We start from the raw sequence: 26226 nt of genomic DNA on the forward strand, positions 1-26226 counted from the left end.
TTTTTTAAACCTCAAAATGCATTTTAAAAAGGTTCTGTAGTAGTGTGAAATGGCTTTTTTTTTTTTTTTACATTTCTTTATCTGTCTTTAAAAATAATGTAATAAAAGTGGAATTGTGGAGCATGAAGTTCAAGAAGACACTTAGCAAGCTCAACAGTTTATTTTCGTCCTGAAAATATTTGGTCCCTTTTCATGTGCCTTCACTGTATCCACTACAGTTTTCCAAAACTGTAAGATACATTCTCAGCAACTTTCCTGCAACTGTCTGATTCTGTTTCCATCTTTCACACATTTGGACTTCAGAGATGTGATTGCTCACTGCTGAAACAAAGACAAACCAGAAAGAAAATTACAGCACTTCTTTGCTAAATGAGTCTAATAGTTAACTTTGTAGGAGATTTTTTTTGAAGCGTTCAGTATGTTCCAGGCAATGTCTTGTTTAGATAGCTGTCTGCTCATATTTTTATTCAAGCTGACAAAGCAAAGAGAAAATGAGTGCCCAAGAGGGTAACACTGAAATGTATTTAAAATAATTTTGTTATAACAATGTCTAACTACAGTATTTGCAGCTTTTTAAGATTGTTAGCCATCTCCTGTATTAATTACTTCCAAGGACAACTTTGGTGGACAAACAGAATAAGAAGAGAGGCTGCACTAATCAGAAATTACAAGTAATAAGGACACAGAGTAGGAGATTGCCCTATAAGAACACCAAGAGGGAGACAGTCAAACCCCTGCCTTTCAGAAACCTCATTTTTGATGAAAGCTAAGAAAAGCATTTCAACTTGCTGAAACAAAGGGAAGCTGAATATGTGAACCAACGTAGTGTGAGAAGATTTATAAGCAAGAGATGCAACTAACTTTAAGCTGCCATTAACATACAGTAGATTATTATCAGTCATTAGAAATACGCAAACTCTTATTGCAGAATTATCAGTCTTACTAAGTTTTCTTTAAATAATTACATTCAAGTACTTCCATCTTTTAATTTTTGAGCAAGGACAACATTTTTCCCAGCATTAAACTTGCTCTGTAGCTGTGTATTGCCAGCGTGGTTTAACAATGCAAGTAATGCTAATTGTTTATGCAGTAATCAAAGTATTTTTGGACTAAAATTAGGTTGTATAAGCGTAGAGTACTATTATGAATATACGTAGCTTTCCTGAAAGATTATGGATCTAATGAAAATATCAGTATTCTTTTGCAATTAGTAGATTATTATACTGTTGTTATTGAATGAGGCTTATGTTTTCAGTACTTTTTTTATAATTTTAGGTCATTGCAACCATCCCAACAAGTAGGCTAAAGTTTTTAAAGGAGGCAGGGAGGCTCACTGAGAAGGAGGAGGTCCCTGAAGAGGAACTCAATGAAGATGTTGAAGAAATTGATCACGCAGAGAGAGAACTTCGACGTGGACAAATTCTCTGGTTCAGAGGGCTCAACAGAATCCAAACCCAGGTATGCTAAAAGTAAATGCCCCCATGGTCTAGAAAAAAAATGCTTAATATTTGAATCAAGGCAAGGTAATGTTATAAGGAAAGCCACAGAGTGTTCGTGTGTGTGAACGATAGTACTAGTTAATTGCTTTATTGTTTTCAAAGGAGGAATGCATGAAAAAGTAAAATAGGCGAGCTGAACAGAGGTGTGTGAGTATAGCAGAAGAGATAAAGTGGAAAGATTATAAAATGAAAATATGCAAAAATAGGAATACCTTGAGACTACAGTGAATGGAGATTCATTTTCTACTTCAGTGATGACAGCTCATAAAATAGTGCTACTTGGAAAATGTTAGCTGTGACAATGGCTAGCAAAATGTTACGAAGGCTTTTTAAAAGATCCTGGTTTATTTTGTCAAAAATGTTGCTGCGACTTCTGCAGTAACAGAGTAATTTAAATTGTTGAGTCTAAAGTACTTAACTAAAAAAAAAAATCTTTTCTGTTCCTCGCACTACCATATATATATATATCATGATTAAAAGGAATTGATTTTCTTTCCTAATAGGTAATGAAAAATATGGTTCTGGATTTATTTTTAGTAGTAAGGGCCTAAGCATCCATTAAATATTTAAATGTATATGTTGGCTGCTATGGAAGATTTCTTAGAAATATATATATTTTTCTTTTAATAAACGCCCAGCTTTTTCTAAATGCAAAAATCCATGGCATTGTTTAATACACTAAATATTTCCAATGCATTATAGTGCTAACCATAGTATAGATTAGGATATCTAGTAAAATTTGTCCTGTGGTGCTAAAAAAGTTATTTGAACTATTTCACCTTTGTCATTGCAGTGAAGTAGCATGTTTTATAGCACTCCAGTGCTCTTTACTTGGTCTTTCTAAGATCAAGTAGTTGTGTCAGCTTGCAGAAGAGAGCAGCTCTGAAAGACAGATATGTACTCGCCATATCAGGTGTGAATGTTTTACATGATGCTTACAGGAAAAAGAGGTGAATAATTAAGAAAAATATTTTTTTCCTTAAAGAATCTTTTAAAGAACATTTTTATCTCAGAAGATTTTGATTTTTGTCTTCATTCAGGATAAACAGTGCTTTCTCCCTTTTCCCATCTACAGATTGATACACTTTTTTTCCAGAGAAAGAGATGCAGCCATGCATTTTAGAAAAAATGAGGGAAAGCCGTTAACTGAAACTAAGACAGTTAGGTCTCTAGTGCATCCGCATAGCAAAAACAATAAAGAGGTGGAAACTGCACTTAGGGAGATTAAGGGTTTGGGTAAATTCCCAAGGTTATGTGGTAAGTAATTAAATACGGATCTTCAGCTTTGAGGTTGTGTGTCTTGACTCTATTGAGTCAGGAGCACTCATCATTAGAGAAAATTCAAATTGTCACAGTGTAAAGGTGACAAACAGGTGCCCAGGTAATGGTGATCTTTATGAAAAGATGACCTCTAAATATGCATTCTTTTCTTCCTGATGGCTATAGGAGGAGTGTTGTCTGTTGGCATTTCTGTCAGGATGTCTTTCTGATTGTGGTGAGTGCAAACAACTACAAGCACAAAAAAAGCAAATTACATCCTTTCAGTTCTTTTTCTAGTCTGAGAGGTAGCTTTTAGTTCTGCGTATCTTTGTCCACTTAATTCACAGATAAATTATTATTCTTTCATGCTATTTAAAACAAAATGAACATGAATTATATTTCTTTGCTAACATCCATCTTCTTAATTTCCTTTCTGCTCTTAGTTGTAGAAATATCTCCGGTAGGATGTATTGTTTCTCTCCTGCCAAGAGGCCTCTGTGATTTTTTTTCTTACTTCGTTTATTCAGTGACTTTGATTTTTACATCCATTCCACATCTGTGGAATGATAATGAAAAGAAGAAATGGGCCAACAGATTCAGAAATAGTTCCAAGGTGTCCAGAAAAGAGTGATGAACGTATATGCAGGTCAAATTAGATCCATAGTTAGAAGGACCTTGAGCTGAGCGCACTTCGATGCGCTGTGTGTTGTGGCCAATCCAAATGAATTCATACACTTGTACTACATTTCTCAGGAAGCCAGCTAAAGAAGAGTTGATGGAAGAAGATGAGGATGTCTGTTGCATCCTTGGGGAGCTGGAGGATTTGCAAGAATCCTCTGATGTCTAATGCACTTCTGGAGATGCGGAAGAAGAAGGTAGAGCATCCCCTCAATTTATATATATAAGAGGATGACAGTAAGATTAGGAATAAACTACTCTCACAACTAGATCAATCATTCAAATCCTAACAAGTCCAGTTTCCACCATCATACGCTTGTGCTGTATATTAGATTATCTTTATTTTTGCTTATTTTCTATTCAGTCATTATTGGACAGATAGCCACAGGAATCAACAAAAGCCTTCACTCCTAAAACGGTTATAAGAAACTAGGATAGGGTCTGGTTGGTTGTTTTTTTTTTTTTCAGGTAACTGACAGATCTCCCTTGTAATGCTCCAATAAATACTCATCCAAACCGACAAAAACTTTGCAGTACTAAAGACATTTTTCTTCTTTTTTTCGCCTTCTCACAAAACAGAGGGCTCAAACCTAGACACCAGAGAAGGGACTTCCATTTTTGATTCCTCATACTGAGATGTCAGACATATTTCTATGAAGACATGCATGAATTTACTTTAAATAAAGGTGTATGGAAAATGCAAATAACTACATCAAAGAGACTGTCTACTTCTGATTTTCTTTTTTTGTCTACTTTTGTTCATTTAGATATTTTGTTGTCTTATGAATATACTGTAGGGCTTCTCTGGATGGATGCATATTCTGCTTCTCTGAATGGCAGTGTGTTTCCTTACTGGATAGCTCTCTCAGAAGATCACTGGCATGTGAAGTTTCACAAATGATTCATCCTAGTTATGCAAGTTTCAGAAATATATAAAGGTGATCTCAAATTGCAGAAAAGACAGGACTTTTCAACCTCTGCTAGTTTTCAGCATTTTTTTATCAAGTCTTTGTCGCAGTTCTCACAAAGTCTTTATTCTGAAGGAAGAGAAAAGACTAATCATACCGTCTTGGCAGGTCTAATAGACTTTGGAAAGTTCACCAAGTTTCATCTCCAGGCAAATCTGCATAATCCGAGTAATAACTGAAAATCATTGCATCTTTTTTATTTGTATACTGTAAAGTTTCTCTAGTTACTTCACACTTGAGTCGAGTATGGAAAAATTGTGAAGTGTGAAAATTTGAAAATTTTTCAAGCTGTCAGATTTTTACAACACCAGGCCTGATTCTTTCCTCCCCTGCCTCATTCATCCTGTAATTCAGTTTGCTTTTTCTGCTTAAGGTGGGAAATAACCGCCTAGAACTGTTTTGAGAATAAAAGCAAAACCTGAAAAATATACAGGTGCCACATGTTAACTGCTACTGAAAAAAGATTATTCCTCTTTAGATACTAAAAAAATACAGAGAGGTGCTGTACTCTATTTTCTTTTCCTTTCTGCATTAAAACTTTTCTCTTGAACCAATGCAAACCCTATAGCAATGAAAGTCACTCCTGGCAAGTGGTTTTGAAGTTAGATAAAAAGCTAGCACCTCATTTTATGACTTTCCATATAGCTTTTAATATATAAAACACTGCAGTAGCACAGTGTAAGTGGAATGGAAATTGTTCTATTTCATGCAGAAAAGTTATTAAAAAAATAAATAAAATATCCTGGTTGGGGATTAGGTGTATGAGATCTGGGTCCTATGACAAGAGAAATGCTTGCTGAAAATCTGTTCTCTGTTAAAAATCAGAATAGTGTTTGTTCTGCCAGGACTATTCTGCTAGTATAAGTTCCTTTTTTTTTTTTTTTTTTCTTTAACCGCTATTCACTGATATTTTTATTAGCTGTGCATACCTCAAAAAATACAGGTCTTCTAGAATATAGAACATATGGAAAAATGAGAGAGGTGAAAAATTCCAACCTTACAAATAAGCTTCAAATGTAGGACAGTATATTTTTTCTCTACCCGAAGGCCTGTAGCCCCTGATTGGAAAAAAACATGATTGCATCTTATATTTTGTTGGAAATTTGTCAAACTTTTCATGATGTATGACTTATTTACTTTCTCCTTTTTAGCAACTCGAATTGTTCTAAATAAATACATTCTTTTGTAATTAAAAAATTACTTCTTAATTGCAGATGCATTATTTGTTTATTTATTTATTTATTTCTATGAACTCTTTCTTCTTTGTTGTTTTCTGGTTTTGAAAGATAAACTTTTGGGCCAAGTTCTTCCATTCTTTCTTGGCTTCAGGCAGAACACAGCCCTGTATGTTCAGCTTTTAAGATTCTGAAAAGTTTGTCATCCTCCCCCTGTGAATTATATCCATGAAGATCTGTAGTTACTTTCTTCAGGAGAACGAGTAAATTACATGCTGGTAATTCTTGTTCTCTGAAGAAACTATTAAATACAGATCTTCCCTTATCTTTTCACTCTTATACTGAGGTCTTTTCTTTCGGTTTATTAGGAAGACATTTGTACATCTAGAAATGCCATTTGGCTTAGGATTTATCATCTGTGTCTTCCACAGTGATACGCACTTCATGCTCTCAGTAAGAGCCTTTAAAATCTTTTTTGAATGGTCTCTTTTGAAGAGTGCTCTGTCACCTGTGTTAGATCATGAAAACCCAAGATCTGTATTTAATTCTGCTTTTGTACAGTGAACATTTCAGGTGAGTATTTAATATGCCTTCATATATATAACCAGTGGTTTGAGCCGTATGTTTTTTTCTAGATGCCAACACGAACCTTAGCTAATGATTTGCTTGTACCCCTATTCCATATACTAACTCACCTCATACTGTATTTTTTAACTGTGATATTTGTATTGGATATGTAATTCAAAATAAGTCTGCTGCAGAAAACATTGAGAGCAAAGCTGTAAAATGTTGTGATGACTGCTTAATACTGTACATCTATTAGTGTGCACATTTAAATGGATGTTGTAAACAGGACTCTCAAACAGTTGGTCAGTGAACAAATCAGCTGTTTCATGTTTATATAGTAAAAGCTCAGTGTGACAATTTTACAGCAGTAACCTTTGATCCCTTTTACAGCTGGCTGTGGTATGATTATTCCCATAAAAACACACAGGAAAATAAGCAAAGATGTCCAAAGATAAGATTATGGGAGGGGATCCATCCATACTACTAAAGATTAAGCCATATGTATTTGTTTATTCTTAAGGCTGACCACAGCAGAAAATGATAGCCAATTTATTATAGTGCTTTTGACTTGGAAAATTTAGGAGGGCTTGCGCCAAGATTTGTGCTGGTTTAATTGATAAATATACCATTTCACCTTCTCCCAACTACTTTCTAGGCTGTGTATAATCTGGGTTGCAAAATACAAATCTGGTAATGGTGGATTGCTTCAAATAAGTAGTTGGTTGAATTCTTCTAATTGATACTACTACTGCTGCTTTGTCATGTTGTGATTGTGCTAATGTAACAGAGAGGACATTTTGGTATGTAGGGATTTGTAGCGTATATTTACTCCTCGATACTATCTACTGCCAATCCCTGGCTTTGCATTTGTACGCAGAGCCTGCTTTTTATTGGGTTATACTGGTAGCAAAGAATGCCTTGAAATACTCAGCTCTTTCTTCAACTCGTCTTCTGTGGTGATGGATAAAGCACTCAGGAAGGTATTCAGGATGGATATATCAAACAGTGCATACAATAGATGTATGAAAATAACAAGTAGAAAATTGTAATGTTATTTGCTGCAATAGTCAGTCCAGTTCCACATAATTTTCTGTGTGATTTAAAATGCTACGTATAAAGATAAAATGTTAATATTTTTAAATCTGTAGTTATAAAAGAGCAATATTCATTATCACTATGCTTAATTTATACAAACTTTCATTATAGAAAAAGTCAGATAAAAGATTGAAACGCTTTTTATTTTATCAAGCTAGTGTACTGACAACCCTGGTTTTGTAGACAAAATGGAGTTGTAGTTTGAGTATTTTAAAGATTTTCTTGGCTTGGTTGTGTGTCGTCCCCATCTCCCCTCCAAATTCCAGTTAAGTGACTGAATTTTCCTCCCTCTGGAAAAACATCTGGAGAGCAATAACAAAGTAATTTTATTCTCAGTAGGAAACAAATGGAGATTAGTTGTATCAAGTATTCCAGTTTTATTTATTTTATTTACATATAAATAAAATGCTTTAAATTTTAAAGATTGTTATTTCAAATCTTCTAGTTGTTTAAATTGATGTAGCTCCACTGCCTCCTAGGGAGCTGTTTCATTTTATCCGGTCAGAAAGTTTGGATCATTTCATGTCTAAAAATACTAAAAGGAACACTTAAAAGTATTTCTTTCAATTGAAGTAGAACGGTGTGCACAGTTGATTTATTGTTTTTCATTATTATTCCTGTCAATTATGCAACTGTATCCATACTTTAAGCAACTTGTCTCATTCTTTCCTCCATTACAGATCGAAGTAGTCAATACTTTCAAGAGTGGCACTTCCTTTCAGGGGGCTCTAAGGAGACAGTCCTCCGTCACAAGCCAGACCCAGGATGTAACAAATATTTCTAGCCCTAGTCACGTATCGTTATCCAATGCTCTTTCCTCTCCTACCAGCACATCTGCTGCTGCAGCTGGGCGTGAGTGTGTATTCTTAATGCATCAGACCTACAGAGATGCCAACTTACGTAGCAGTCATTTGAGACTAAGCTACTTTGCCCTTTCCCATTTTGTCCTGTTATGCTTATTAGTTTACACATAGCCAGAGACACATAACATGATTACTTTGTGTACAGTAGATACTCTCCGTGGTTCATTGCAAATTTTTTACTCATAGGACAGAAATTTCTAGTCATTTTTTGTCCAGTGTATGGAGGTTCTGATTTTATTTGAGGCTTCTGTGTCATGTTTTCTCAATTTCGCTGGGTAAATTTTCTACTGCTTCTAAAATATATACTTTAAGATATTTGTAGAATCATTTATATTAAGCAATACAGCTTGTCAGATAAGAGATCGTTCCGTCTGGAAGACTGTGTGTAATACAGGTCACTCGTGTCCAGGAAAGGTGTACTTTAATTAGCACAGGTACAGGAAGAAACAGAAAAGTAGAGAATCTAGTTTATGATGCAAGGCTAAGGGATTAAGGTTTACATGAATGGTGAAAGAATAGATTTGTTATCTCTCAATTCACTGGGAGGTAAGCGTTAAGGAAGAGGGAACTAGGCAAGTTAAAGGACAGCGTTGAAACAACAAAATAAATATAGTAACAAATATCTTTGTTAGAATAAGCAAGTTTCTAAACACTGAAATCCTGGCACAGCTTCCTTTTAGATGGAAGTAGAGCGTCTAGGGAGGAGGTAGTGAAGTGAATAAAAACTTTGTAGCAGCTAATAAGAAAAGACAGCTTCACTAACAGTAAAACTCCAGTTGCTCAGGAATACCCTTACATAACTATTTTGGGGTTTAAATTTTTATTTATTCATAACTATAAGTAGCTATTTTGTTTTGCAGCATAGCCAGCATTAAAAGAACATTTAAATTTATATAACTCAGTTTTGAAGCTTGTCTCTTACTTTACAAAGTAATACAGTATATTCATCATGCAAGTTTTAGTGGAAAGTTGGTCAAACAGACAAGAAGCCAGTCTTGTCTCTCTGGCCAACAGAGAGAGTGAAGGTAGACAGAGTCGAGGCAGACAAGAGAAGGAAATAAAATTCCAGAACTGCAGCAAAAAAGAAAGCTTGACCCTTCCATTCAGTTTGAGTATAAACCCCGTCAGTATTTGAACATCAGGCATTTAGACATGGATTAGAAGTTTTGTTGGAATTTTAGTCAAAGGAGAAACTTTGCTTTTGCTAGGAACCCAAAGAGCCATTGAGGTTCCAACTTTGGCAGTTGCTCCTTGAAGAAAATTTGTATCTTTTCCTGTCTTTTCTTGGGAAATTTGGCCTGCTAACTTTTAATCCAACAGCACCAACCGTTTCAGGGCAGCAGCACAGTCAAGAGAAGCAGAGTCAGAGCTGCGTGCCACTGCTGCGCCACAGGCACTGTGACCTGCTTCTGAGAACTCAGAGCCCGAGTTCCTCATTTCTCCAGTGAGCAGGACACAAAGCACCACACACAGACCGGCCTTTCATCCAGGGAACGATTTCACAGAATAGAATTTCTACATTTGAGCAGAAAACAGAGCACAACTCATTCTGCTGTGGTAAATATTGCAATAACATTCTATAGCCAGCATTCTGAAAGGATAGATCTAATAAAATTGAAATAGACAATTTATCTTCCCTCTTTTCTCTCCATTGCATCAAAGCAACTAAGAATTGAATAGTCTTGAGTCTTGACAAAGGCCGTACTAGGTTATGGGCTGAAGTTAATTAATAGGAAAAAGCATCATCTGCTACAGTTTTTGATGTCTCTTTATTTGGAAAAATAAAGCAGGTCTACAGAGCTCATCAGTTACAGCCACATTGATTCAGTAAAATAAAAAACCTATGGTTGATTTGTTAAGCTACCCAAAGATATGTATCTCCCTTGCAGAGGCCACTTAGAGATTGGGCCTTTAAAAGTGGTTATTCTGGACTGTTAGTATTTTATTACTGCAACATATTGTCTGTTTAGTATCAAACCAGTGTGTGCTTCAAATTTATAACCCTTAGGGAAAGTTCTGATTTGTTAATGCAATGACACAAACCTAATGAATGACAGTGAAAAATCAAAGAAAAAGAATTGGCTTTTATTTTTAAAGTGGGTATTTACTGTTGGTTGTTCATCTTCCAGAACTTGGAAAACCTTTCCTAATCCAAATTTCGTAGAAATTGGATATGTTTTTGTGAATTGGCATTGAATATTTCAGTCGCAAAATGCACAGCTAGGTCTACTTTTCAGCTCCTTGCTTAAAATGTATGTGGTGGGACAGAACTGACTTCTTTCCTCTTTGCTGCTCAGAATGAACAAAACCCTCAATCATTACCCTCTTCCTGGGGGGTGGAAGGGAGTAATGGGATAACTGTACCTCTGATTTTGAAACCTTTCCCTCTCGTCAGGAATCTTAAAAATATTGCATATGTAGATACATTATGGGGATTATCAAGGGGAAACCTTAAGGGCATAGTATAGAAAAGGGCCTAATACCTGAAAGGGCCCAATATGAGATCCTGTCATGAGGGTTTATTTTCAGAGAAATGGTGCTCAGCATGTTGCAACAATCAGGATATCTCAGGTGTCATTTTGGGTGCCCAAAATGCAGAGGTTCTGATAGCAATACTTAATACAAGAATCACATGATGCTCTGTCAATAAGAGTATGTAAGTCTAATTTAACAGAGCATTTATGCAGTTCTTCACTAACTGTGTAGCTTTTTAATATATAGTTCATTGTGATGCCTCACCAATCTATGAGATTTCTTCTGCAGATTTATAATAATATTTTGGAACTGAAAAAAAAAAAAAAGTATTCTAGTATTTTGGGGCAGATTAACGTTTGCTTCCAAGGTTAGTACATGCTTAAAAAAAAATCTGCCTGCCAAATGCAGCCACATCTACAGTAGTTTGTGAAACAGATTAGCAAGCTATTACCTGAAATTTTCAGCTATTCCTACATATGGCACGTTCAAATCTTTTATAGGGTTGTAGAATACCTTAATTAAAAGCAATTTATACAAAAGAATATTTACTACGTACTGAAGTTTCCCTAGTTATGCTGATAATTTTTACCTGTCACGCTGTTTTTACCAATAACAAATTGCAAATTTCTGGATATCAGCATTAATTGATAACCGTGGGATTCATATTATGAGTATCTTATCTCTTTTGAAAAATGTTGCAGCTTTAAATAACACACTGAAAATTTCTACAAATTGAAAGCTCACATTGTATATATGCTGATAAAAGTAGAAAACTTCTTTAACTGCAAACTAAATATGTGCACATATTTAATATGCACACATTTAAGCTGCAGAAAATGAAAACATTGGAAAAATAAGGCAATATGGTCTTGGCCAAGTTCTCAGGTTTTGTTCCATCATGTGCATGAACACAGAGGCACACATACACACACACAATCTTCTGTCATAGGAAAGCTGTTACACTAATGAGCTAAAAGTGGATTTAGATGCCAGGCTATCCCATACCAGCTTTGGTGGATATGTATGTTAAATGCATTTCTTTCTGTGTTTTATTTGGGGAGAACAAAATCAGATCCAGTGGAGCAATGGAACATCTTTTTTGCTTTTGAAGCTCGGAATTTAGTAACACGAAAGTTTGTACTTGAAATTAAGTATATGCTTAAAGCCTTTGCTACTACATTGTTTAATTAGATAGAGGATGAGTAGATCTGACTGTACACAAAGTAAACAAGTTATTCTTTACACTAATATGTTTATATCTGGTTTTTCTGTGTTGTTTACATTATCAGTAGGTAACCCCTTCAAAAGAACGTGGTTTAAAATTTTCCAAGACAGACGCACATTTAATATTCCTTTGTACTTGCTCTTCCTCCTTCCTCTCATTCTTGTGTATAGTTAATACTGTTCCTAAGTGGAAGCAGCCAGAAACTGCAGGTCCCTTACAAAAAATCCTAATTTCTTTCATAAAAGGTTATAAAATAAAAAAAGGTTATAATTTAAAAATATTGTTAAGTGTAGGAAACACTGGGGGAACAACAAACAAACAAAAACAAACCCCACCAAAAGGAACCTCCCAGATCATGAATCTGCTGTACTTGCTGTATTTGCACGTTCCTTTTTCTTCTGTTGAGGTCTGTCATTTTTATCTGGGATTTTTGGAAGTGAATGTTTCATGGAATCACAACTTTTTATGATAGGAACTCCAGCAGTAATGGCCCCAAACAAGCCACTTGTAAGGATGACAGAAAAAAATATAGTGATGACTCCAGATTTTATAGCAGCCAATTAAAATCTTACTAAGCAATCACAAAATATTCTCAGAAGTATATGTTCATCATACAGATCTCTGAAGGTTTTGGGATGGTTTTTTTTTGTTTGTTTGGTTGTTTTTTAAAAAGTGTTTTCAAGCAAAAGAACGTAGCACCCTTACAGCTATATTTTTGCTCTGACTTGCTTTTTCGAGGGGGCTACAGTCTTCAAAAGTGGGGCTAATTTGTATGGAAAGACAACTTTTTCATTATCCCTTTAATTGAAAAATAGTTGAAATTTATGAGACTTGCCAAGAAACTGTCATTTATAAGTAGGAGCTTTACACATGCAACATTTGCCTCGGAGTGGCACAAGGGCATAAGCATCTGCAAATTGTGTCAAACTAACATAAGACATTCAGCAAGCTTAATTCTAGTGTGTGTTACAGTCCATTTACTAATAGATAATTTTAAAGAAATGGCTTAGTTTATCTACTTGTAATCAGTTGTGTATGAAAATCAGATTTTTTTAGTATCAAGAAAAATTTCTTACTGTTCCAGCAGCTTTTGCTTTTCTGTATTTCTTACAGTTTCCTGTAAATGTAATCACTCCGCTAGACAGACTTTACAACTAAAACTTAAGATAAAATCTTAAGTTTGGATCAAATTTTCTCATGGAGAAAAATGGGAACAAATATCTTTAAAAAAAATAAATCTGTTTTAATAAATGTTAAGGCAACAATTACTGTCCATTATTGATCTATATTCAGGTCACAGACCAAATGGGCATACCAGCCTTAATGAAAAAGTCAGTTGCTTTCTGTGGCAACGTGAGGTAACTGTCTCATGAGGAAATGGAACAAACAGAACTTAAACAAAGTCCACATCTAAAATCAAGTTTATGGAAGTTGCATTGTTTGGAAACATCATTAAACCAGAGACACAGATACCATACTAAAGCTTAGAAGTTCCCACTAGTTATAACCAAGATTTCACAATCCTGCTGGGATATGCAAGATCAAAAATCAACTTCTGTATATCTTCTCTGTAAGGAAACTTAACTAGCTTTAAAGTCTAGATAAAAAACCAAGTCCTAAACTGGAGATGTGGCATGGCAAGAAGGTTTAGACTCCTAGTGCAGAAATACATTCTTTCAAAGGGTTATATAATCTATTTAAACTTTGCCGAGTCTGATACAAAAGTGTCAGACTCTATAACTCTGCAACAATTCTGTAATAAAAGAGATAGGCTATGGAGAGTGGAAGCGTATGGTTTTGATCTCATGCTCTAATATTCAGTGGATTAACAACCATGTGAACCTTTTGTGAAGTGAGATTCAGGCCTGAGGATTTCACAGAGTATGTAGGTATTCTATTTTCCTCTTGCTGCATGCGGTTTGACTTCTCAGCAGCACTTACTAGATTTACTGCATATTTACGTAGAGAGAGAGTAGCACAGATGAAGTTATGCATCTCTTTCACTCATTAAAACAGAAACCTAGAAATTATAATTTTTCTAAAATGTATTGTTTTTTTTATTTTATTTACATTTGAATTTTCTCAACTTCTGCATCGTACAATCCAAAGCATACCAGCCACAATATTCACAGGTGACTCCAATACATGCAGTATCTCCTCCTGTGGATACCTAATCTTGTTTTACTCACCTAAAGCTGGGAGGATTCAGAAATTAACAAAAACAAATATACTGAAGATATGCCTTCTTTTTCAAAGCTTTACATATGCAGTAGTACTTGACAAAACTCATTTACCTTTGTACAGTTAGTCTTGATATAGAATAGTATCAGTTACACATAGGAGTTGGCATCTCTTTGCAAAATTGACCTCTTGTTTACAATTTTATACTAATCACCTTACTGATCTTTCAGTACTGAATTTATTTGCTTCTGCAGTGCCCTACTCTCTACTGTCTGAATATTAAATGTGTTTGTTTTCCCAGAGGGCTAGAGAACATTGGACAAAAGGGTTCAGCAGGAGAGAGTGAAATAAAAAGAGGTTGTGAGTCTTTAACCTTGAGCCTGAAATGAATGTGAACCAAACTTAAGATACTTGGCTTATATGAAGCCAGGTAAACATTCGAGTATAAGCCCACACACTACCAACCATAATACATCTGCTGATGCTTAACTGGCCTTGTGTATTTTGCCTAGATTGTTGTACTTAGGAGTGAGATTCTGAACTTCATCTTTTTCTTCTGATGGGAAAAATTTATAGTATCTAAAATTCTATTTCTTTTATTTTTCTTGCCTGATGCAGTATAATAAATCTAACTTTCAAGGTGGGATGAAACGGAAGAGTTTTTTCTGTTACAGCTACAGAGAAGAAAGAAGTGGAAACTTATAGCCATGTCAAAAATGTCCTGAAGTGTTGTCCCCACAGTCTTTTGTTTAAAAGCAGTTCATTTATTTCTGTTGTCTCCATTACTGTGAGAAAAGGGAGCTGTATCATACCGTTTGTCTTCCCTTGGCATTGTCAGTATCATAAAGAAATATCATTACATGAACTCTACATAGTTCATAATAAACTGACACTTTTTAGGTTCTGTCCATCATGGGTATGTCCCTGCTTTTACATGCTGTACAGCCATAACGACATTATACTAAGTTCATCCGCTTTAATTTACCTTCAAAAAAGTAATGTGGGGTTTGTTTCAGCAGAGCCCCTAAACATTTTTACACCAGATATTATTTAAAATCTTGAATTTAAGCATGTATTAAATGAATTTATTGCTGTTGGGCCATGTAACTCTGGGTAAATAACATTTTTTCAGTTCTTAGCTTAAATATCATAATACTATTATATAGAAATTAAACAACCACCTTTGTATCCAACAAACCCTCTACCTTCATTTCCACTAACATAAAGAAACAGGTTTTGTTCCTGTAAGCAGTAATTTGATGAATTGGGGGACAGACTATGAACAAAATTTTGGATTATATTGTAATGCAGAAATTCTGTCACTGAATGAGGTGTGACAGAATATAGGTGTTTTCTTCTAGATGCCAAGCTAAATATGCAAAATTTAGAGCTGGGGAGCGAGTTTCTCCTTAAGTGAAATATTAATGGAAAACATATATACCTCTCTGAAACTGTAGAGAAATCTTAAGAAAACATAGTAGTTTTCTACAGCTCCTCAGTGAAGAAAACTTTTAAGAAAGCTAACGTTATGTATCATCAGCTTTAGGGATTTGCCCAAATTTGGCCCTTACATTACCACTGCATTCAGAAGATTAACTACTTTAAGTATCAGCAGACCTGAACTAGTTCCAAGCTAATACTTACAGTAAAAATTATTATGAACAAGTAGAACCTATTCTAGTAACATCTACGTGTCCCTTCAAGACTTGAACAGTCCATGCCAAAACTTTTTCACAGATCTTTACACAAAGTGATGCAACTGCTGGCTGATTGTACATTCTGCAATTATATCTTCAGATTGTTGTATAAACACATCGAAGCAAAAGATGTTAGTGTAGTTCTTCTTTCAACAGATGGTTAGTTGAAGGAGTCACTGCAGAGTAACAAATCCATGTCGTGGCAGACAGGTTTTCATAACTGGCTTTCAGATACAGCCTAAATCTATAGTTTTTACTCAGCTGTGTAAGGTGTTAGTCAGCTAGGTAGACTGACTGAAAGCTTGGTATTAAATGCAAATTAGATGCCAAGATTTGGTATTAAATGCAATATAGATGTTTCCCTACTCTGGAACTTGAAGCCTCATATACTGAAATCAGTTCCTCCCTTGCTAACCCATAGAGGCTTGTATATAGTTTGTGCAACTTGAAGAAAAGCTTTACTTTCGCTGGATTCTGCTGGATCAAGCATAATATCAAATTGCAAACCTTTTTATTTAAGTAAAAATTTATCTTTATTAAAAAGAATCCGGCTGGCAAATAGAACCTAAATCTATACAATAAGAAGTGGCTATATTCAAGAGAATTAAATTATTTTGTTGGTAAGATACAGCAAACAGCTGCAATTGAACGAAATAACTCCTATTGTTATTTAGATAGCAGAAATAATAGCTTTGCAGAAAATATCACCATATCAGCCCATACTCTAAAGTAAGCATGTTACAAAAGGTTTCCTGATTTAAAATAGGACAATTTAGTAACATGTTTTTAAGATTGCCTTGTCAAGCACCACTTTTTTTTTCATTGTTTAGACTAATTAGCATGTGCTTTAAAATGCAAGATAGACACAGATAATGAGGGAATTAGTATGTCACCTCTTCTCTGTGAGTTCAAATCCTATCTGTAGTAATGCAGATGAATCTTTTATCCCCCTCTGTTTGTTCGCTATACAGAACCATCACATAGCACAGCACAACTCAAAAAAATCCACCTCATAAACCCCTGGTTTATAATTCCAGGTGCTCTGTCAAGGAGGTGTTATGTACACTATATGACTGCAGTGTGTAAAGTGTATTCTTCTTATCTTTCTCTTGTCTTGCACCTCTGCCAACCTCTGAAAATTTTCTAGTGTCTAAGGTCCAAACAAGCTGCTCTGTACCACTCCGGTCCTCTTATTTGGAGCATAAGCAGTCACGTGAACTACTTTTTATACTGTGACCTGCTGTTACCAAATATATGTGTAAAGAGAAGGGAGAGTATCTGGACTGGCCCAATGCCATTTATCTGAAGATGGCATGACTTCTGCTATTAGGATTTTTGAAAGATGGTGAATATCTAAATTTAGAGAACATAAACAAGGACAAAGGTCAAAGAGATCAAAATACAGGTCAGCCTCTTTCTCAGATGAGCTGAAATTCCGTACAAGTTGGCCAAGTCCAACCACGGGATCAGCTACATCTCACAGCTGTAACACTGTGACCCCATGCCATTACTAAAATGCAGTCTGCCAATTTAAAGAGGAATTAAAGCTTTACAAAGTAGTGGAGTATTAGGCCAACCAATAATGTGCAGCATATTTACATGTAAAAAGATACACATGCCAACCACCAAACCATTTCAAATGTGTGTGGAGAAGCTTTCACAATGCTTGCTTGCACCTTTTCTGCCTGTGTTTTGGTCTCCCCTCTATGAAATGCTAAAAATTCACTCATGGACTACATGGAAGTAGAAGGATAGAATTCATATTTAGTCATAAAACATTTGCCAACAGATCACATTTTACCATTCTGTTTTTTCCTCTCTGCCCACCCCGCTACCCCCTGCCTCCAAAAAGTTATGTTTTTTTCAGCAGTAAACCAGCACAAACCTTCACTTCTTTTCAGAACTGGTAGATCTCTGGGATATAGAGAGCATCCCTCCCTTTGCCCACCCTCAGAGGACTTAGTGTCTCACTCTGCTCCTCTCATTTCCTACTGGGAAAGCAATTTGCACTTTCCCTGGCAGTCTGATGGGCTGAATCTCGTAGTTTATTTTCACCCATATTCTTACTGTCAGGTGATTAATGACATTAGATTGACCCTGGCATAAGTCTGCTGACCTAGTTTAAAGACTGCATATATGGCATAAATTGTGTCGCTTTCAGCATTGAGCTTTACAGTTTTACAACTGAGACACAGAAAATGAAAAAGCTTGCTGTTTAACAGTGTAATTCAAATCAACCCAACAATCAATACATTATTTTATTACATGTTTTATATATATTAAAAAGTTAAATGGCTAGAACAGTGGGTCTATACTCGAGTGTTTACCTCACATATGCATGAAGGAAAAATAAAAGTTGGTTCAAGAATACTATGTTCACATTATCCAGGCTTCCAAGTGTAGTTGTTGTGTGCAAGTTATCTCTGTTCATGTGGTAACTGTGAATTTTTTTTTTTTTTTCCCTGTGGTAGCATGATTATGCTTAGTACTTTGTCTGCTTGGCTTTTTGTGCTCTTGGCTGCATTCATTTAGATTTTGCTTTAAAACACTGATATTACTTATAGTTTTTACACTTGGCTCCTGTGTGTGTCTCACGTACCCATCCAATCGTGTCTGTGTTCTGTGCTTTTCTGTTTGTGAAGTGTGATACGTTATGTGTAATGGTTTTTTAACAATACAAAAGAGACTTTTTTAATTAAAAAAGCCTTCCTACTTACTCACTGCAAAACTATCAACATGCATGGTTTTACATTTGCATTATGATTAACATGGCTTGTCTTTTACTAGGGATGTACCACACGAGTGGACGTTGGCTTTCTTTAACCAGTACTTCCCATCAGTTCTTTGATGGCTTTAAACTTGATTTATTTTAATATTGCAGTTGATACAGATATTCAAAATGCACATAACTGAGCCACTCGTTTATGCATATAACATCCAGAGACTATGGACTTCAGCTGCCTGCACTGCCCTAACCATATGCTACATTTTTCACAAAGTATTCTCTAACACAGTGTTGCCCATTGAAGGTGATGCCTCTGACACCTCTTTCCTTTTCTCCCCTCAGATCCGCGTCGTGAAGGCATTCCGTAGCTCTCTCTATGAAGGTTTAGAAAAACCAGAATCTAGAACCTCTATTCACAACTTTATGACTCATCCTGAATTTAGGATAGAAGATTCCCAGCCCCACATCCCACTCATTGATGACACAGACCTAGAAGAAGACCCTGCTCTCAAGAAAAACTCGAGTCCACCGTCTTCACTGAACAAGAACAACAGTGCTATCGACAGTGGAATAAATCTTACAACTGATACAAGTAAATCAGCTACCTCTTCTAGTCCAGGAAGCCCAATACATAGCCTGGAAACATCACTTTAGCTGAAAAGGTCACTGCAAAAAAAATTAAAATAAAATAAATAAAAAACCCCACAGCAACCGAAATATATAAATATATATATTAAAAACATTGCTGGCTGAAAAGCTGTTTGAACTCTTATTCACTCTGAGACAAGTGAATGAATTGTTGATCACAATGGTTTTGGGGAAAGAATGAATGGCTGATTTACATACCCCCCTTGTTCCCTTTCAGAAAAACAAACAAAAAAAAAATCCTGCATGAATGTACTGTACACCTCTGGCCCTTCTTTCTCTCTTTTTGTTTCTTTTTATTTCCTTTTTTTTTTCCTCCTTAAGCAGGAACTGCAGAGGACTTCTTTCTGAGGCTATTTATCCAATTCACTGGTCTGTGAGTTTTTTGAAATGCTTGTGTGGCATGGACTCAATTGTATAGATTAATTTAAATAACTTTTTTGAAGTTGCAAAGCTTAACTTGCACAGTAGATTTGCACCAGTTGGACAGAGGAACTTAAACATTTATGAGACTATATATAGAGATATATACATATAAGTATATACATAATTAATTATATATATGTATATATCTATCTATATATATATAGTTATATATATATAAAGTTTCTTTGTTGGCATGTTGCCTTGTTTCTGCTCAAATTGCTCTGACTATTTTAACTTATTTATGTCCTAAAAAAAAGAATGTAATTTGTTTACAAACCTGTAGATAATATCCTTAACTATTTGTAGGGTTAAGAAAGCACTTCCTGCCGAAGTAGTATAAAAATGGCTCAGCTCAGCTCATTGAAAACGTCTGTAATATCGCACCCTGGATATTTTATTACAACCGTGTTCTGATTTCTGCCTGATTAATTTTTTTTTTGTTAAATAATGTAGATACTGCTAGTAAATAACAAAAGAAGCCAAAATATAACACATTGGATGTAGCATTGTGATCCTATATACAGGGAGGTAAAACAGGCTTCCTTTGTTTCAAATAAAAATCAAAACAATCAGGTTCTCTCTTTTTTTTTTTTTTCCCTCTTATAATCTGCTTGAATTTGGTTTGGTGCAGCATACAATAATGGAGGCTGTTTCATTCTTTAAACATATGGCAATGGCTTCCAAAAATATTTTTAGATACTATATGAAACTGAGTTGAGTTTATAAAAATAATTTAAAATAAGTTATATTTGGTTTGTCTATATGGAGATAAAACTAATGTTAAAATATTGTGATATATTGTGTTAATCCTTTTCAGTTAGTAATTTAGGCATTTGTTTCCTTATTACTTGCAAAGTATGGGCTGTTGGCATTTTGGATGAAAATCACTGTAGGTCATTGCTTTGATTTTTTTTTTTAAGAAAAATATAATTTCTGCACTATTAGGTCTGAATGAAACTTTATTAATTGTATATTGAGATGTGCTCTGTGTGATTTTTTTTTTAACCAAGCTTGTCTTCCTGTAGTCACAAGGTATACTGTAACACAGTAATATATTATTTTACTTTGAGCTTTCTACAAAGAAAGCTATTTTGAAAACCTGCAGTACGGAGGGTGAAAAATATTTTTCAAGATGGTAACAGCCCTGATAACTTAAAATTTATGAGCTTATATAATTGCTATGTCAACCACTTGAATGCTAAGCACTTTGTGGATCACAGATTTTTCATAAATAATTTTTGTATTTAATATAAAGTTTGCTTGGAGACTTTTCAGCATATGATCTTTTCCATAACTGTACAGTGCAAAAGACATTTTGAATTACACAATTGATTATGCCAGACGTGTTGAAAAACACTCTCAAACTAGCTTGATAAATTGATTTGTTAAGGTATTACTGGTTGTCTTAAAGTTGGCTCATAAAGTGGTGCATCTCTGCAGTCACAAGAACTAAACCAAGCCAGAACTCTCCAAAACAAGATTAGACTCATGGCCAAACTGCAGACTGAACTGACTAAAATGTTTTCAGGGTGCATCAAGACTATTCAGCCAGGTAAAGCTCTAATCAGCTTGAATTGCCAGCTTCCGGACTTTTGTGTAGAAGCTTGAATGTTTTTGGCTCAAACTCTTAGTTCACTATCTGATCCAAACTTTTCACTGAACAACAGAACAGGTCTTTGAAGGCATATACAACTCTCTTTTCAACAAATAGTGTGACCCATTTCTTAACAGTAAAAAACTAGCATGAAAACGTAATTACTTTAGCTAACTCCTAGCAACAAAGTGATTGAAACTCAGTCAGGATTGTTCTTTGCTTTGTAAATACGGTGATTAACCTTTGTATAACATGTATTGGGTTTCTATGGCCTATTTGGGATATCATATTCAGAAGAAAACAAAGTGTTATCTATTTACAGGGAAGCCTCTAGCTTTGGACTTGAACATCCACAGAAGCTATTAATACTGGAACAATTTATTTTCAGCATCTTAACACTGACTGTTTGCCTTTTTATTTTCAAACACACTTCATGTTTTTTCTTGGTTTCATTTTTTTTTTAAATTTTCCTGTAGGAATACCCCTCCCTAAGGTACCATTTGCAGACTTGAAAACTGTTAAGAAAATGAACATTGCATTCTGTGTATATATAGTAAAACATATATAAACTGAGATGCATAGAAAACTTGGGCTTTTGTGAGCAGAGACTGTGCTTTACGTATATGATAAATGATAGACTTTTTTTTTTTAAAAAAAAAAACAGAATAGCTATGACCTTTCAACTACAAGTCGTGCATCACAATTCCTTTCTTTTATTGCTTGACCTCTCTGTGATGGGAACAATGGATCAAAACCCAAAATGATCAGTTTGTTAAAATTCCCTGCAATATATAAATGCTCGCTCTCTACGTACTGTACTTAGCAGCATGAGATTTGTGGACAACAATACAGTGGTACATTGGCAATCCATCCCACTAGGGGTTATTAATATATGTTCATTCATCTGTTTTTATGAATTTTTTTATCTAGAAAATAATTGTAAATAAAGAACTTACTCTGTCTGTTCATTTAATACTATGCAAAAGGTTATGCTTTCTATTGTTATTCTTATTCCTACAGTGTGATGCTGGAATGTTTGTGGTTTCAAAAAAAAAAAAAAAAAGACAAAAGTAAGTAAAATATGTGATGTAAATTATTTTATAGTTTGAAACAAAATGATAAAGTTTTACTCTTGCTGCTTTCTGTCTAATAGATCTCTCTTGGCAGGAGCACAAGTGGAAAATTTAAAGAAATAAATTCACAAAGCAGCATGAACAATAATGGTCTGAACGTAACAGCTTTCTTTATTTTCACCTGAAGTCATTAGACCTAACTCTGGATTCCCACTGGGATATTTTAATGTCAAGGTTTATGTAAATCTCCTGGATTGGCAGTAAGAAGCCAGCTCACCGGTCAGTGGTTACATTTTCCTTACAGCCAGGCGATGAATCAGTGCAGAGTGCTTTTAATTCCTGCCCGGCTCTGGGTCTGTGTCACGCCTGGAAAGGTAACTGGGTCCATGTTGTGGTGGTGCACGGTGGTTGGAACGGCTGATGTCAGTGCTGCAGTGAAGTTGGCTGAAATTACAAAGGACAGAATAAGGATGGAGCCCGTGTTAATTTGCATATGAAACAGTTTAATCTTGGTCCTAAAACCAACAGATACCAAAGTCTGTTTTCCTATCAATTTCGCCTATATGACACTTCCCTCCATTTATATGTAGTTTCTTCATCTCCCTCTCTGTCATAATCACCAAAATGATCACTGAAGCTTTCTAGAGCTGGGGACTTCAGTCCAGGACTCATGTCCTGCCAGTTAAGACCTTAAAAACTGTGCATATGCAGTGCCAGGGAAAAATGAGGGAATTCCCATTCTGGTGCCCAGGCCCTCGGCCCAGAAGTCCCCCATCTTTTTTTTTTTTTTCAGCTTAGACTAATGCAGTTGTTCCACAAACTGCAATACGAGCTGTGGTCACACTGTAGTATTGCCCTAGCAATAGCAAGGTTTAGAAGTTGGCCGGACATACCGGGTTGAACTTCTCATACAAGGTGTGAGGTGAATAGCTACCATATAATCACAGTTTTAAGGGTAAAATGCATTTAATTACAGATTTTCCTATCTTCTCACCTAGATGTTGAGCTTTTACTCACAAATTCTGTATGACAAGAAATATTTTTTGCCTGCCAAAACTACAATGAAATTGTACTACATTGGGAGAAAAGTTACCAATAAATAAAAGAGTATCATCACAAAATTCAGCAAAAGCCCTACAGAAAACAGTTACTAGCAGATTTCTTGGATTAATTGAGTTTACAACTACTTTGGAATTAAACTGTTTTTCTGCTTTGATTTTGTGAGCGCAGTCTAGGTAATAATCTGAAAATACTTTTAATTCTCTGCCACTCATTTACCTCCTTCCTGCACACATAACTTTATTTACAGCCTTAGTCCCAGTGCCTTTAGCAGGACACTTAATCTCTGCAAAAAAGTATGCATGTGTTGAGGTGTTAGTAAGAAAGAGGACTGGGATTGTTCAGTGCGTTTTAAGCACTGTGTATGTTAAGCTTCTGTCAGCTTCAGAGATCGATTTTATGAGTTGTACCTTTTGAAGTGTGTTTGTGAAATACTTTCTTAGCACTGCATGGATGTGAGTTGTACCTGTAAAATTAGAAGAATAACAGGAATGAAGTTGCCCATTACACTAACTTCCTATTCTTTGCATCAAATTGAAGATGCAGAACTGAGATCCTGATTCAAACTAAGAATGCCAGGCTTTATTCTTGCTATTCTTTTATCCATACACTAAATATACTGCTAAGAAGACAATGAGGGTACTCACGCATGCCTAGATAGAAAAACCAGGTGTTGATCATGTGTGCTGATGTTATTCTAAATGCCACTGTACGTATTTGTCATGAGATACCTACTGATCTGGACGGGGGGAACTAGTTCATAAATTGTGGATGAAGGGGAGGCAAAAAGAGAAAAGCAGGGAGAAAGAGGAAGAAAATGCAAGTGCATGTCTAGTTTACTATATACTGAAATGGAATACTAATTGCTTATTATTGGCTTGGTCCTAGGGATTGAGTTCTAATACAAGAAATACTCAAATAGTATTCTCTGTCTACCAGCCTTTTCCAACTAAAATCTAAATTCCTGAGTCGGCTGAGGTTCCCAAAGTGACGTCTAGACCTCTAGCTGGGAAACACTGGTTTACAAAATTCTTACTCAGCTGTTACCCCAAACCTGACCTCTGACTGACATGGAGGTTGACCAGAAGTAGATGATCTCCAGCACCACCTTCCAACTTGTTTTTTTCTTTTATTCTATGATACAAAAATAAATGACACAATTTGTAATATTGGTTTTACTTCGCTGTAGTAGTGCACAACTCACACAGGTGGTGAGAGGACCAGGGTTCAACATTTCAAATGTCTTGTTGGTATTACAGTATTATTATAGTTGCTTTTGAGGAACCACAAAAAAGTGAGCAATAGACATTTCCTATTTAAGTTTGTATTCCTGCAACAGTGTATGACTGACATAATAAAACATAATAATATACGTAATAAAATTGATTCATGATCCAGATCAGGACTACTGTCCACATGTAAAGTGGATTATAAACTAGAAATCCATATCTCTAATTTTATCAGTACATTAAATCTGTTTAGATAATGCTCAATTTGTCACCAACACATTTATATGAGGTACTAAATAAGGCAGAAAAGTGTCTGATTTTGTTTTTCTTTTTACAAACAGGGATTAACAAGCATATCATGGGCTAAACTGGTGGAAACTGAATAGAAATATGATTAAACAACTTATTTATTAGAAAAGGCAGACTTTTGAAGAGCACAAAGGAAATATTTATAACATTTTCTCCCATATGTTCAAATAAACTTTGATTATCCGTGTGTCTGTGATACCATGTTTGCCTGGTACCAGTTGAAGTGTTAAATTCCAAGTAAGGGAATGTACTTACTCTGTCTGTGATGTATTTGTTCACTTTTCAAGCAATTTATAAAGCACCTCCCCCTACCCCTTGTATGTGTGCATTTAAGAATCGTGAGGAGCTGAGCTGGTGTAAGCGGTGTTGGTGCACAGCCAGTGAAATTACTTTAGTTTTTACAAGGTAGTCTGAGATTATGAAAATTAGAAAAAGAAGTTATCTAGCTTTCTTGAAAAAACTTTACAGAACATATGTGGCATTTGTTTAAGATGACCCTATATATATTTCTAAAGCCTCCTAGTGTTTTTATCAGTGGTTATTTCAAATTATTTCAGATTCAAGTTTTGCAAGAGGCATTTGAAATTATTTTCTAAAAAGATTAAAGAGAAGGAGATAAACATTATTTGACGACAAATCACATGAATAAGTTACCAGTACTTTCTCTCATCAATGCAAGTCAACTAGGAAAGCCTTCTTATGCTTACTTTGCATAGGTATAATTAATTATAATTGTTAATTTGTCTCGTGTTTGGAATTCCTTTATAAAAGACAAAGATTATAGGAGTTACAGACTATGGCTACCTGTCTACTGTGTGCATGAATAGTGCTTTGCATTTGGGAAGTAACTGAATCAAATAGTATGCTTTCTGTCACAAATGAACATGTCAAGTGCCTAACACTATTACCTAGCTACATATGATAAATTTGCTATTCCACCAAAAAACTCAGTGCACTCCCTTATGTGCCGCCCCAGTGTTTATGTAGTTACATGGTCTGGAACAGATTGTTTATCTACCTTTTTTTAATTGTTGCTGGATGATTTCAGTTGCTTTCTAGCCAGTCCCATGGCTGTCTCACCATATGATTTGGTGGGGGCTAGTGCTGGGGCAGAGAAGCAGCAACAACTGATCAGAGAATCAAGCCAGAATTATTTCAGATTAAAATGACTGTTCTACCAAGCCTACAACAAATGGAATTGAACAGACTCCTCTGGAGCTCCCCATCCCCCAAAGACAGAATATTCGGTGCTTTTGACTGCCTTTCTGTCTTGCCACTGAGGTACCAAGCCTGTCAGAGAAAATTACAGTTTCAGAAGCAAAAATGCAGAGTCACTAGCATCTGCTCAGTGGCTGCTGTAAAGCAAGATGATTTTCTGCCAGGCAGATGCTTACATCTAACAAAATACCATCACGCTTCACATTAATGGACATTCTTGCTGGAAATATGAGCAAGGCTGGGAAGGCTGACCTCTTTACAGAGC

At 35.4% G+C, this 26226-nt stretch overlaps 1 protein-coding gene across 12 annotated transcripts in view; it reads left to right on the forward strand.

Annotated features, from left to right (window-relative positions):
* The window catches only part of ATP2B2 (ATPase plasma membrane Ca2+ transporting 2), a 430835-nt gene extending 408541 nt beyond the window's left edge, over nucleotides 1-22294 (forward strand). For 7 of the 12 annotated variants that reach the window (XM_032995794.2, XM_042806995.1, XM_032995792.2 and 4 more), the window contains 2 exons: nucleotides 1276-1458; nucleotides 18751-22294. In XM_032995794.2, the coding sequence (XP_032851685.1) occupies nucleotides 1276-1458; nucleotides 18751-19062 (495 nt within the window). In that variant the 3' untranslated portion in view covers nucleotides 19063-22294. Of the gene's footprint in view, nucleotides 1-1275; nucleotides 1459-7922; nucleotides 8095-14287; nucleotides 14344-18750 lie in introns of all 12 variants that reach the window. The other 5 variants (XM_032995798.2, XM_032995803.2, XM_032995802.2 and 2 more) reach the window with 3 other exon arrangements.
* The last annotated feature ends 3932 nt before the right edge of the window (nucleotides 22295-26226 follow it).

This window comes from Tyto alba, unplaced genomic scaffold (genome assembly GCF_018691265.1).
Source record: "Tyto alba isolate M040663 unplaced genomic scaffold, T.alba_DEE_v4.0 Super-Scaffold_49, whole genome shotgun sequence".
In the NCBI taxonomy this organism is placed as follows: domain Eukaryota; kingdom Metazoa; phylum Chordata; class Aves; order Strigiformes; family Tytonidae; genus Tyto; species Tyto alba.